Source organism: Myotis nattereri (assembly GCF_964212035.1).
Source record: "Myotis nattereri genome assembly, chromosome: X".
NCBI classification, from domain to species: domain Eukaryota; kingdom Metazoa; phylum Chordata; class Mammalia; order Chiroptera; family Vespertilionidae; genus Myotis; species Myotis nattereri.
This window is the reverse complement of record NC_138078.1, coordinates 146,369,521-146,383,828: the sequence shown is the minus strand read 5'-3', so window position 1 is coordinate 146,383,828 and position 14,308 is coordinate 146,369,521. Positions and strand designations below refer to the sequence as shown.

General features: G+C 45.5%; 1 protein-coding gene across 1 annotated transcript; it reads right to left on the bottom strand.

The window, feature by feature from the left end:
• Nucleotides 1-6,720: 6,720 nt before the first annotated feature.
• Nucleotides 6,721-7,930, bottom strand: LOC308511245 (diphosphoinositol polyphosphate phosphohydrolase 3-alpha). The gene has a single exon (XM_081081254.1). The coding sequence runs from the start codon at nucleotides 7,806-7,808 to the stop codon at nucleotides 7,326-7,328; it is 483 nt and encodes a 160-aa protein (XP_080937380.1). The 5' UTR covers nucleotides 7,809-7,930; the 3' UTR covers nucleotides 6,721-7,325.
• Nucleotides 7,931-14,308: the final 6,378 nt, after the last annotated feature.

Sequence of the window (14,308 nt, the reverse complement as noted above, 5' to 3'; positions counted from 1 at the left end):
GGGGGATGGGAACTGCCACTGGACTGCAGATTCTGCAACCTGAAGCTAGAGGAGACAGGAGCTGCCATTCAGCTGCTCTGATGTTAAATCTGCTGGAATTGGTCTTCTGCAACATGGAGATGCATTTATTGAGACATGTTTATGGCCCAGCCTATGGCCTATTCTGGAGAAGATTCCATGTACTTGAGAGGAACTATATTTTGTTGTTTGGTGGAGTGGTCTTTAGGTGTATGCTAGTCTAGTTGTTTTATAGTGTTGTTCCCTTGTTGCTACTAGTATCCTGGAGCTACCAGGCCCCTCTTAATTGCTCACTATTCAAATGCCCATTGTTATCAACAATGCCCTTCCATCCACATGAATTTTACAGGTTATTTTGCAAATCAATTCAGTCCCTTCAGGCAAAGCTGCTGTGTTTAGTTCAGCCATGGGCAAACTGGATCCCCTTTTGAAATGAATAAAACTAAAAAAAAAAAAAAAGACCATACCCTTTTATGTAATGATGTTTACTTTGAATTTATATTAGTTCAAAAAAAAAAAAAAAAGACCGTACCCTTTTATGTAATGATGTTTACTTTGAATTTATATTAGTTCACACAAACACTCCATCCATGCTTTTGTTCCGGCCCTCCGGTCCAGTTTAAGAACCCATTGTGGCCCTCGAGTCAAAAAGTTTGCCCACCCCTGGTTAGTTAGTTCTTATGGCCTGCCTCTCCAAGCAGGCAGAAACTCCAGACAATTGTATCTGAACTGAGGGGTGGGTATAGTAGGTCACATGTCACACAATAACAGCCACTGGGGCCTGGGGGGAGATGGTAGCCCCTGGTTATTTCAGCTTGCTTGTCTCCATGTAGAAACTTCACCCTACAAATAGATTGGGGCACCGCATTATTGGATCAGGGCCCCACTATTTTTGGCCTGTCATGCCTGAGGCTGACTCCTCACGCTACAGCCTGGAGTTAGTCCTCCAGCCCCAGGCTTGCCTGGAATAGTGCTTCTGCAACATGGGACTGAAGGAATAAGACAAGGGTTGCCTTCTCCACTTAGGTTGAAAGTATGGCCTTAGGCCAGACACTGAGGGGACAGGGAACCCCCATCTTCTCGTGCACATCCATATCTGGAGTAGAGCTTGTCACATGGAGCTGCGAGAGGTGCAACAGTTTATAACCCAAATGAACACAGATTCTCACTAGTTTTAGAGATTTAGTAGATTTTCTTGAACAAATGTTTGTTCATTTGCTGTATGCCCTAATGATAATTTCTAGGGAGTTTATGTGTGCACACGTGTGTGCATGCACATAATTGTCACCAATTAAATGATGTTTCACTGAGGAGTCAGCCTGTGTTAGGGAACTAGTCTAGCAATGGAATCTAGGGAAGATCTTACATATGCAGTTGTTATAAATTGTATTCTTTGCATTACATGTACCTCACACAATCTGGTAATCTTCAGTAAAATTCATGAAAAGTTGTGGCCTTGGCCTGACCTTGGCCAGGTGGCTCAGTTGGTTGGAGTGTCATCTCCGTACACCAAAAGTTTGCGGGCTTCATTGCCGGTCAGGACATATACCTAGGTTTAGGGTTCGATCCTAGGTGGAGGCACATGTGGGAGGCAATTAATCCATGTTTCTTTCTCTCTCTCTCCTCCTCTCTTAAAAACAACAACAACAACAAACCAATCAATAAACATATCCTTGGGTGAGGATTTAAGAAAAAGACTAAAAAGTTATGGCCTGGTCTCTGGTGTGCAGTAGGAAATAAGGAAAGATGAGAGCACATTTTGGGATTAAAAGGTAGAAGAGGGGAAACAGAATTCTATGCCCCAAGTCCAAAGTGGTGGTCTCCTTGTTTCCCATTTGAAAACCATGGTGCCCAGAGAGCAGTAACCTCATGAGGCAGGAGGATGCAGAAAGGAAGTAACATGGTACCTTGCTGAGGCTCCAGACACAGTGAACTTTCTAGAAAGCAAGGTAATAGGAGGCCTACTTTTAGCCAATATATTGCAATCATGTTGTTTATTAAAGCAGCACCCCCTCTGAGATGATGCCACACCCCACCAGCATCAGTGCTTGGTGAGTAGAAAGTTTGTGTGGGAATTAGGAAAAAAACAGAACAGGCCAATTGTGCCCTGCATCAGGAATTGGTGAGCAGAGAGCTTGATCTGGATTTCAGACCCAAGTCTTGTGCCATACCTGCTGCCCTTGTGCAGAATAGAAGTAGCACAAATTCTGTAATGGTCCGTGTGGTGTGAACTTAACAATAAAAGGGGCCATGGATTTTAGAAAGTCTGGTGGAAGGGGCTCATTTGTGCCAGTTGTGTCTTGATTATACATATTTATACTTCAAAATGAAAAAAGGCTAGAATACACACACATATATAGAATATCCTAATATATATATATATTTTAACAGCTGATAACTCAATTTTGATAATGAAATATATTTTTAAAAACTGCTTTTATACTTATTCAAAGTATGTATATACATTTTTGGGGACACCCTAAATATTTTAATTTTCAAATGTGGTTATTCTGCATAGGGGGAATCATGTATTATTTTTTTATTTTGGTGGAAATTTTCTTTGAGATGAATTTATTTTATTTTATTTTAAAATATATTTATTAAGATATTACATATGTGTCCTTATCCCCACCCCCCGCTCATGCCCTCACCCCCCTCTCCCCTGTTGTCCATGTCCATTGGTTAGGCCTATATGCTTGCATATTAAGTCCTTTGGTCGATTTCTCCCCCTTACCCCCACCCTCCCCTACCTTCCCTCCAAGGCCCGACAGTCCAATCAATTCCTCTCTGTCTCTGGATCAGTCCTTGTTCGAGATGAATTTATTTTATAATCAGGAAAAAAATTGAACGTTATTTTAAAGATAAATTGCAGAATGAGGAGTTATTGTCTCATTTGGAACCTAAGCTTATGTCCACCACTGGGGCTCAAAGTTTTCTGGTCATCTTTAGCATACTGATGGGGCTAAAAGTCTTTTTGCATTTGGAACTAGGAGATCTCCAAGGGAAAAAAAATCACACTAAGTGAAGAGCAAGTCTGTAATTATGTTTAGCTCAGAAACAAAACTTAGGTTTTAGAAGGGGAGGAGTCTGACTGGGTTGTGGATTTATCTTCTTTTTTAAAAAAATATATTTTTATTGATTTCAGAGAGAGGAAAGGAGAGGGAGAGAAAGAAACATCAATGATGAGAGAGAATCATTGATTGGCTGCCTCCTGCATGCCCCTACAATGGATCAAGCCCCCCACCCTGGCATGTGCACTGATCAGAATTGAACACCAACCTCTTGGTTCATGGATTGATGCTCAACCACTGAGCCACACCGACCAAGCCTGTGGATTTATCTTCTGAGCATCCTTTCCCACTTACATCTCAGGGATAGAGGGGAGCCTGAAAGTAAACACTGAAGACTGAAAAAAATTTTTTTTCATTTTTTTATTATGGAAATTTTCAGATATCTACAAAAGTAGAGAGAATAGCATAATGAACTCTGAAATATCCATCACACAGCTTCAACAATTATCAACTTATTGCCAATTCTGTTTCATCTATATACTCATTTATCCCACCCCCAGATTATTTTGAATCAAATACCAGTAGTGTCTCGTTTTATCTGTAAAATTTACAGTACACTTCTCTACAAGATAAGGATACAAAAAAGAAACAACTGCAGTACCATTTACACCTACAACGCCCCCTAATAATTTGGGGAGATGTGTGTAATTTTAAATTCTGCAAGAACTGGGGGGAACAATCAATGTATTTCACTGGTACCATGAAGAAGAGTGTAACACTAAAATCTTTTTCCCGTGTAAATGCTCTCTAATGCAAAAAAACAAAAACAAAAACAAAACGCTTTGCGGTCATTGCAGGAAGCTGGGGAAGAGTGCTGACATCATAAACCCCATGGCAAAACTCCATAAAATTCCCTCTAGACATTTTTGTCAATTTCTTAAAGTTGCTTTCCTAGAAGCAGCTGACCCAAGTACTCTCCTTCTAAATCCTTTATTTTCTGTTCCCCACTCACAGAAGTTTCCCACCACCACCACCCCTAATGCCTTTTCCAAGTGATAAAAATTTAGCTGTCTCTGTCCTCTGCATTCTCATATGCAAAAAAAAAAAGGTGGAATGAAGGGCTAGCAGTGTGTACTAGCGAAGGGGATAAAAATGATGGCAAACCGAATCAGTAAGAGATGCAAAAGAAACCTAGACAAACTAAGAGGCCTAACTAACTTGGAAACTGCCTATACTGCAGTCTTTGTTGGCTCTGGCATCAAATAATACCGTATAATGAAATTTTAAAATGAGAAAAACTCTTTTCTTCAAAGAGATGTTACGATTACATGAAAGAAATGGTTAGGACATTGCAAAAACATCGAATTTAGTACTTGTATATCGTTGTAAAATTTATTTTTATAAAAGCTCACAATATTAGCTTATGTTAATTGCATTTACTTTTATAGTTAGTTTTTGAGCAAGTGATTTTTTGAATAAACTTTTAAGCAAATTAGCAACAGTACAAAAACACTGAAGTTGTTAGGCAAAGAACTGAGTCTACAAATTGTTGTCCTAAGTGATGGGGTAATCTTAAAACTGTGCTAGCTACTGTGTGCTATGACATAGAAATATGAGTAATAATTCTTGTCCTTCAACATCTTATAAGTGCCTGGAAGTTTCCAAAATACCTGATACAGAAAAGCCACACACATGGTGCCTAGCCAGCATATACACTTCTATAAGCACCACAGTGGAAGGGGAATGTTTTGCCACATAGTGATGACAAAATATAAATTATATCAAAGAACCTTCAGTGTTGTCAACCATATTTCAAGTAGTGTCTCAGATGCAAACTATGCAAAGAGTAAGGAAACGTCCTTGCTCTCAAGGATATCATAGTCTAATCGAGAAGGCAGAAACATCATAAAAGCACAACAAAAGGCTATTGGTGCTGAATTAAGAGCATGTCCACATACACAGTACAATAACCAAGGCAAGAGGAGTCAGTAGAATAGCCAGGGGAGGGCTGTCCCAAGATGTAGCAGGAAACCCAGATGCGCTGTCTCCTTGGAAACATGGAAATGGTTATCTGCGCTTGACAATGCCATAGATCGATGCTTCACATTGATGATTCTTTGAAAGCAACCCTGAAGATCTTGCTGTTCATCTGGAAAAGTAAAACAACATATGATTAACAGGCTTATACTAATTTAACAATTCCTCCAAAGGACAAATTTACAAGGGGCCTATTACCTGCATCATTCACTTCACATTTGGAAAGTACTCAAAGAGTTATCAATGTAGATGCAATGTGGGTCTGAATAAGCAACTATGGGAATTACAGATCAGTATGTATTACTGAAACAAAAAAGTCAAGAAAGAAGTGATATTCGTTTTGTAAAAGGGGGGTGGTCATCTAAGACAAAAACTCCTAAATTCCATGTTCTAGTAGACTCTAGGCTTATGAAAGTAATTCAGGCTGGTTCCCACCCAAAAGTTTGCTGTATAGCCCTGACCAGGTGGCTCAGATGATAGGAGCATCATCCCATATATCAAATCAAGTTTTTCATTATCCCCAATTTTGTTTAAAAAAAACTGAGCCCTATCCGGTTTGGCTCAGTGGATAGGCCTGCAGACTGAAGAATCCTGGGTTCGATTCTGGTCAAGGGCACGTACCTCGGTTGCAGGTCCCTCTGCAGCCCTGGCCCTTTTCCGGGTTGTGCAGGAGGCAACCAACTGATGTGTTTCTCTAACATCCATATTTCTCTGCCTTTCCCTCTCTCTTCTACTCTCTCTAAAAATCAATGGGAAAATATCCTCAGGTGAGAATTAAATAATAACAAAAAATAAAAAATCTGAGCATCAGATAGTTAAATAACTTGACTGAAGTAACAGAGAGAGCAAGAACTGGAACCAGTTTTCAACCATAGGACTGACTTCAAAGCCCCAATGTAGTTTCTACCACATCCGACTCTCCCTCATGAAACCACCATGTTTTACTTCACTTTTCCACCTCTCAGAGTACTGTTTGCCCACACACATTTACGATCTGATCTGCTAACTTCAGTATTAGCAGGTTATCAGGAGACACGCCTCGGAGCATAAAGGTGGTCCAGAAGAGACCCAGGTATCTCAGCTGGGAGCCCTGATGACAAGCAAGCATCCCCGCGAATGTCAGAGTTTTTAATTCAGCACCCCAAAGAGATTGCCGTGTGACACAACACGTTAGTTCTAAACCTTGAAGAGATTGCTCAGGTGTCCCTCCACTCTAAAGTCTGTAACAGCTGAACACCAAGAAAGGTGCCTCCCTCAGCGGGTGTCATCACCAGCTCCCGTTCCTGTGGTTACCCTTAGTGGGAAGTTTACCTGGACCGTGGCTAAATTCTAGCATGTGCAATAACTTTCTTTCCAAAGCTAGTTTATGTCGAGAAAACCATGGTTGTTCTGAGGGGTCTGAGGCGGGGCAGCGGGGGCTGGAAGCTGACCAGCTACACGTCCTCCAGGAGTAGTTTCCCCGATAAGATTCATGGACGCGCTGGGCGAACAACACCTTCCTGAGAAACACCGACGCGCTAAAGCCTATTTTGTTAAAGGGCATTTGGGCCACACGGGGAGTGGCCATTTCAAGTCAGCGGTCAAAACTTTGCAGTTGTGAGCAATGTTTTGCAAATCAAGTTCTGTCCAGATGAATAAAGACATTTCTGAAAAGGGCAAGGAGATCACTTTATTCCCGAAGATAACGTTATTGTCGAGCACGGCAAGAGCACAACAAGTCACATTTCTTAAATATCTTTTAATGCAAAACGGCTCATTTAAACCACTCCCACCACAGCAGGTCTTGCTGACAAGGGCTAATACTGCGAATGAGAAAACAACTTAAGAACGAACATGAACGAAAGAGGCCAGGCGACCAAGGCGATCAGACTGCAAACGCGTTTGCTACAAAACCACACGACTGGTGCCCAAAGTGCACACGCGCGCGCTCGCACCACACACACACACACACACACACGCGCGCCACCCCAGGGCCGGGCGGGCAGGTAAGGCACCTTTCAGAAGAGCCCCTGTGCACTAGCCCGTGCGAACGAGGTTAACCGGCAAGAAGCGGTGCTCAACGCTTCCGAGAAACGGGCGACTTGTCCACCAACAGTGCCCGGCAAGTGAGACAGTTTGCAAGCGAGGGTGAGCGTCTGCCACGGAAACAAAAGGCGCCCCCTCCCCCGGGGAGCCCGCACGGGCGCTGGGGGTGCGCGGGCGCTGGGCGCTGCAGGCGGGCGGGCGGCAAGCAGGGGGTCTGCGCGGGAGCGGTACATACTAGCGGTCGCTCCCGGGCACGGAGTTTCCGTTGGTGGGGGGACCGCCCAGCTTTAGTTTCTGCAGGTACTCGGCATGCACGGGCTTGTGGCACTGGAGGACCTTGATGGCATCTTCGATTTTGAACCACTCTCGCTTCCTGCCAATGCTCACCGAGTCCTCCCAGTCCTCCAGCACCTCGGTGACGGTCAGGACGTACACGTAGGTCCGGTGCTTGGGGTCCTGGTTCTGCTCGAAGACGCCCAGGAGCCGGCCCAGCGTCCCCTTGACGCCCGCCTCCTCATACACCTCTCGCACGGCCGCGCCGCTCGGCTCCTCCTCGGGCTCCATGCCCCCGCCCGGCACGATCCAGCGGTCCGGGTAGCGGCTGCTGCTCACCAGCAGCACCTCGTCCTCGCGCTCGCTGCGGAAGCACAGGCACGCCGCCCGCTTCTTGAAGCCCTCGGGGTCGTACGTGCGCGTCTGGTTCGGCTTGCACTTCATCCTCCAGGTTGCCTGCTCCGCGCTCGTCGCCGCGCCGCTCGCTCGCTCGCTCGCTGGGGTCGCGCCGCCGCCGCCGCCGCCGGCTCAGCCGCTGCGCAGAGAAAGGGCCGCTGCGCGGGCGGGAGGGGAGCGCTGCAGCCCCGAGCCCGGAGCCTCAGACCCGAGGAGGCGGGGGCGGGGCGCGGGGGCGGGGGCGGCCGCGCGGACGTCAGTCGGCCCGCCCTCCGCGCCGGGGTCCGAGCGCACACGCCGGCGCCGCCGCTCCGCACGCAGCCCACCCGCGGCTCCCGCGCGCGTCGCCCCCTCCGCAGCCGCCCCTGCGGGCCAGACGGAGTGAGGCGGCCTCGCGTGCGCGTGCGCGTGCGCGTGCGCTTCCGCGCCCGCGTCCCTTCCCACGTGCGCGTTCCCGCCGGAGGGCGAGGGGCGGGAGCGGGGGTCTCGCGACTCCCGCAGCGGCGCCTGGGGCCCAGTGCGCAGGCGCCCGCCCCTCTCCGGCTGGGACGCTGCTTGGCGCGGGGTTGGAGGCACCGCAGTGGGACTTGCGCTGGCGCCGGCTGTGCCGCTCCGCACCGCCCGCCAGCCTCAGGAAACACACGGGCATCGCCCCGCACGCAGTCGAGTCAAGTGCATCTTCATCATCGCCCAGAAGGAACGGTACTGCTTCCTTCTACCGAGGCCGGGCTTTGCCAAAATGATCCTGGCCTCGCACCAGTCTTGCCTAATCTCTGCTGAGTCATGTCATGCAGTTTTGTTTCTTTCCCAGGTTCTCCACCCTGCCAGGCACCTTGGCACAGCCCATGCCTGGACGCTTTTCTGCAACCCCTGTTGACACCTCCCCTCCCCTGTTCCTCGGTGTCTTCATCAGTCAGCCCCTCGCCTACTTGCATTTGCCTCAAGTCCCCCAACAGCTGGAGGACCGCCCCACCTAGTGTTTTATGACACCCAAGGATCTCCACCCTCCACCCTTCTCTCTCTCTCATTGGTAAGTGCTGGTGGGGGTTTTGGAAAACATGCCCAAGGGAACCCCTTCATAGTCTACACTGTGATTTTTAGGGGCCTCCTGGCATGGGACTGCAGCAAGGCCACGTGGTGCTCCGCAGCCCTCTGCCTGCTCATCCCACCTAGAGTCTAGGCCCAGCAGTGGCCCCACCCCCAGCCCAAAATTCAGCAACCTGAAGCTTTGCCTCACCTGCTTACTTTCTGTATTGCTTTCCTGCTCTGGCAGTCGTAGGAGCCTCCTGGAGAAGACCTCCGATGTCCCCCAACCTTCGCCACACTGCACCTTAGTGCACCTTGGTCTCCCCCTTCCCACAGACACTGCTGGCACCAGGCACGTAAGATCCCCCAGACCTCACTCCTCCACCGAAATAATTCCTTATTCCAGCGAAAATGGGCTGAGATGTAAATGGAAAGTAGTTATGAAACATACAGTCCGATGTTTAAATAACAACTTAGTTCAGCTTCCCAGGGTCTGCACCACCCCATTTATACCCAGAATAGCTCATGAAGCGATCCCGTTCCCAGTGGCAACACACATCGGCAGTATCTAGAGCAGTGATGGCGAACCTTTTGAGCTCGGCGTGCCAGCATTTGGAAAACCCTAACTTAACTCTGGTGACGTGTCACATATAGAAATTTTTTGATATGTGCAACCGTAGTAAAACAAAGACTTATGTTTTTGGTATTTATTTTATATATTTAAATGCCATTTAACAAAGAAAAATCAACCAAAAAAATGAGTTCGCCTGTCACCTCTGATACGCGTGTCATAGGTTCGCCATCACTGATCTAGAGCATAATATGATACAAAGGTATGGGTCGTATATGAAGAAAATGATTAAATGGAGACATAAAGAGATTGACTTGAACCAATAAAGACACAACTGGTACTGACCATGTTTTAGTGATCCACAGGTGGTCAGGAACATATGAAGGAATGAAACACCCACGATGAAAAACAAGTGAAGAAAATAGGTTTTAGCAGGCTGTCTCCCTCAGTGTGCCCATGCTCACAAGTACACAAGTGATTAAACCACTAGAAAAAGCTACTACAGTCAGGATCTAGGCAAATAGGCCTTTTGTCACCAGGAGCATTAAATGTTGTTTTAGTGTTCTTTCCAGTGTAAGGAGATTGCAAAGAGAAAAAAGTCTATCGTTTTGGTTAAGACGGCAACATTGTCGTCTTATTTGCAGATGTTATGGATAAGTTCTTGGAAAACACCTAAGAAATGGTGTATATATAAATTCCTTTAAGTGGTAGAATGAAATAGTAATGTTTAAAATACCAAGATCTTTCCTGTATGCCAGCAATAATCATATGTAAATTTGGCACAGGGAACCCTGGCCGGGGTGGCTCATGAGGTTGGGCATCATCCCATGCACTGAAAATTTGCCAGTTCAGTTCCCAGACAGGGCATATGCCAGGGTTGTGGGCTCAGTCCGGGTAGGGGCCTTGCAGGAGGCAGCTGATTGCATTGATGCATATCTCCCTCTCCCTTCCTCTTTGTCTATAAATCAATAAAATATGTATAAAATTAGAACGGGGAAATGACATTCACAGTAGCAATATCAACCAGCCCAAAATAGATTTTACCATGGGATCCTAAAGATAGGGTTACGACATCGTAGTAGGAAATGATACACTTGAACCCAGCTTTGAACGATGATTTGAGTAAATCTGAAGGACCTGTAGCTAAGGCAGGAGACAGGGCTGATGTCTGGGCGGAGGAGTGGTCCAACCAGGCCCCAGCCACATCCCAAGTCTACTCCACGATACCAGGTCCTCTCTGCTGTCTCACCAGAGGGGCCATTTTCTAGTTTATTCTGTTACTTCTACATGAGATTATGCCTATGCAATATGCCTCTGCTGGGTGCATGCCTGTTGGAAGGGAGAGGAATAGCAGCATTATAATATGGAATTCCTACTGGCAAAGACATACATAGCATGTTACTGGACAAAGGGAGTCACAGCTTACCGGTTCAGTACGATGCCCTGGAAAATTTGAAATTAGTTTTTTGTCCCCAGAATTTCATAAAACAAGTTCACCATTCGCCCATTAGAATAACAGGGAAGATGGTTGTGACGTTTTCTAAAGGGCGGTGAAAATCATTTCTGAGAGACTAGCCTTCTACCACCTGGTTTGTGCACAGTTAGTATTTCTCCGATGATGCACAAGGTCATTTGATGAGCCGCTGCAATAGTAACCTGTTACAATATGAACTGCTTTCTGTGCCTGCGTCTCCTCCCACGTCGTCCTTGGCAGGGCAGATGGAGCTCCCTTTGTCCAGTGGGACAATGGCAAACGTGAAGCTAGCTGAGAATTAACAAGTGCTTGCACTCCTCAAGCAAGATGACGAAAATATGAAGAAGCTGGGGCTAGGTGGGTGATGAGAGACCCATGGCCCTTGCATGCCCTTCACCCAGCTGCCTGAACCAAATGCCAGAAATGTGAGCGAGACCATCCCAGAGCATGAGCCACCCCCAGCAGAGCCACTTAGCGGACAGGGTACTGACCACAGACGCATGAGGAGGCCTCCTGAGAGAGAACAGCAGAAGGAGCGCTCTGCTGAGCCCAGCTAACATTGCTGAGCCGCAGACTTGTGAGGGCAGGAATCGGCTGTTGTTTAAAGTCACTAAATGGGGGAGGGGCTGGTTTGTTATACATCAAAAGCTGGCTGATACAACTATTAACTGCCACCCATCTATATCCAACAGAAATAAAGAGAGAGAACACTGTTAGAGTAGAAATTTCACCTCTGCTTGAAGAGTTTGACATGGGGCTTTCCCTGGAGTCTGAAGGAAAAGGGATGAAGTTAAGACAGGTAATATATATTTTTTATTTAGACAAGGAGTTTTATTATAGCTCTTTTTAAAATTTCTTTATTGATTAAGGTATTACATATGTGTCCTTTTACCCCCATTATTCCCCAACCCCCCACACTTATGCCCTCAATCCCCTGGTGTCTGTGTCCATTGGTTATGCTTATATGCATGCATACAGATCCTTGGTTGATCTCTCTCCCTTACCCCCACTGTCCCCTACCTTCCCTCTGAGGTTTGATGTTCTGATCGATGCTTCTCTGTCTCTGGATCTGTTTTTGTTCATCAGTTTATGTTGTTCATTATATTCCACAAATGAGTGAGATCGTGTGATATTTATCTTTCTCTGACTGGCTTATTTCACTTAGCATAATGTTCCCCAGTTCCGTCGATGCTGTTGCAAATGGTAAGAATTTCTTCTTTTATACCACAGTGTAGTAGTCCATTGTGTAGGTGAACCAGTTTTCTAATCCACTCATCTGCTGATGGGCACTTAGGCTGTTTCCAAATCTTAGCTATGGTGAAATGTGCTGCTATGAACATAGGGGTGCATATATCCTTTCTGATCCGTATTTCTAGTTTCTTGAGATATATTCCTAGAAGTGGGAGCACTGGGTCAAATGGGAGCTCCATTTTTAGTTTTTTGAGGAAACTCCATACTGTCTTCCATAGTGGCTGCACCAGTCTGCATTCCCACCAGCAGTGCACGAGGGTTCCCTTTTCTCCATATCCTCTCCAGCACTTGTCGTTTGTTGATTTGTTGATGATAGCCATTCTGACAGGTGTGAGATGGTACCGCATTGTCGTTTTGATTTGCATCTCTCAGATGATTAGTGACTTTGAACATGTTTTCATATGTCTTTTGGCCTTTCTTCTGTCTTCTTTCCAAAAGTATTTATTTAGGTCCGTTGCCCATTTTTTGATTGGGTTGTTTATCTTCCTTTTGTTAAGTTGTATGAGTTCCCTGTAAATGTTGGAGATTAAACCCTTATCAGTGCTAACATTTGCAAATGTGATCTCCCATGTAGTGGGCTTTATTCTTGTTCTGTTGATGGTTTCCTTTGCTGTGAAAAAGATTATTTTGATGTAGTCCCGTTTGTTTATTTTCTCTTTAGTTTCCATTGCCTAGGTAGGAGCAGTATCAGTGAAGAAATTGCTTTGGCATATGTCTGAGATTATGCTGCCTGTGGATTCCTCTAGTATTTTTATTCTTTCCCATCTTATGTTTAAGTCCTTTATCCATTTTGAGTTTATTTTTGTGTATGGTCTAAGTTGGTGGTCTAGTTTCATTTTTTTGAATGTATATGTCCAATTTTCCCAGCACCATTTATTGAAGAGGCTGTCTTGACTCCATTGTATGTTCTCGCCTCCTTTGTCGAATATTAATTGAGCACAGTGGTTCAGGTCGATTTCTGGGTTCCCTAATCTATTCCATTGGTCTATATGTCTGTTCTTGTGCCGGTACCAGTCTGTTTTGAGAACAGTGGCTGTATAATACAGCTGGATATGTGGTATTGAGATCCCTCCTATTTTGTTCTTTCTCAGTATTGCTGCAGCTATTCAGGGTCTTTTTTTTTTTTATTCCAGATGAATTTTTGGAAAGTTCTTCTAGGTCTGGACAGGTAATATTTCCTATGAATACTCTATGTGCCAGGCCCTGTGTTGAGCATTGTATCCTTTTTAACTGACAGACAATTGAACCTTTAGGAGGCAGTTATTATTTGCATTTCAAAGAACAGATGGCTTAGAGTTTGCACTTCAGTGTGTCTTCATGCCTCTCCAGCCTGTGCAGTCACAATATCACCAGGTCTTGTCAAAAGGATTATTTTCATCGAGAGCTATGTTTTTTTTTGTGTGACATTCATTACTGACATTCAGAGTTGAGTCCTTGGGTGAGGTGTTCCTTTGTTCAGAGTCACTGAGTTCAAAGAAAGTTAATTTTCCCGTGTGGATGTTCTTCTCTTGCACAATATAGCGAAAAGAACACCTGAATGCCTATCTCACTCCCAGCAATTGTGTGTGTCATCTTGAGCTGTTACTTAACAACTCCACGTTCAATCCCCCCTGCAGGCATGAAATGGAGTAAGAGATACAGAAAAGAAGATACTCTATTTTGCCATCACTCCCAGCACTGATTGTAATTTATTGATGTTCTGCATTATTTTATGCACTAAATATATATTTACCCACATACTTGGAAAATGAGTATCAAGATCCCCCTTAAGCAGATTAAGAAACAGGCTGAGATGGGTTAAGTAAGTAAGGCAGTAAGGATGGAGCTGAGATTGTCACCTTGGTCTGCCTGACTCCAAAGCCATCCTCTCGCATTCACTAGGACATATTTCCCATCTGTTCCGAGCGGCTGAGATGCACAGTGCGTGTCATGGCTTTGGCACAGACTTCCTCCACTCCATTCTTTCCTCCCTAGGATACCCAGGCTCCCAGGAGAGCATAGCTTCTATGTCATGGTCTAAAGCGGCGGTTCTCAACCTGTGGGTCGCGACCCCTTTGGCGGTCGAACAGCCCTTTCACAGGGGTCGCCTAAGACCATCCTGCACATCAGATATTTACATTATGATTCATAACAGTAGCAACATGACAATTATGAAGTAGTAACGAAAATAATTTTATAGTTGGGTCACAACATGAGGAATTGTATTTAAATGGTCAGAAGGTTGAG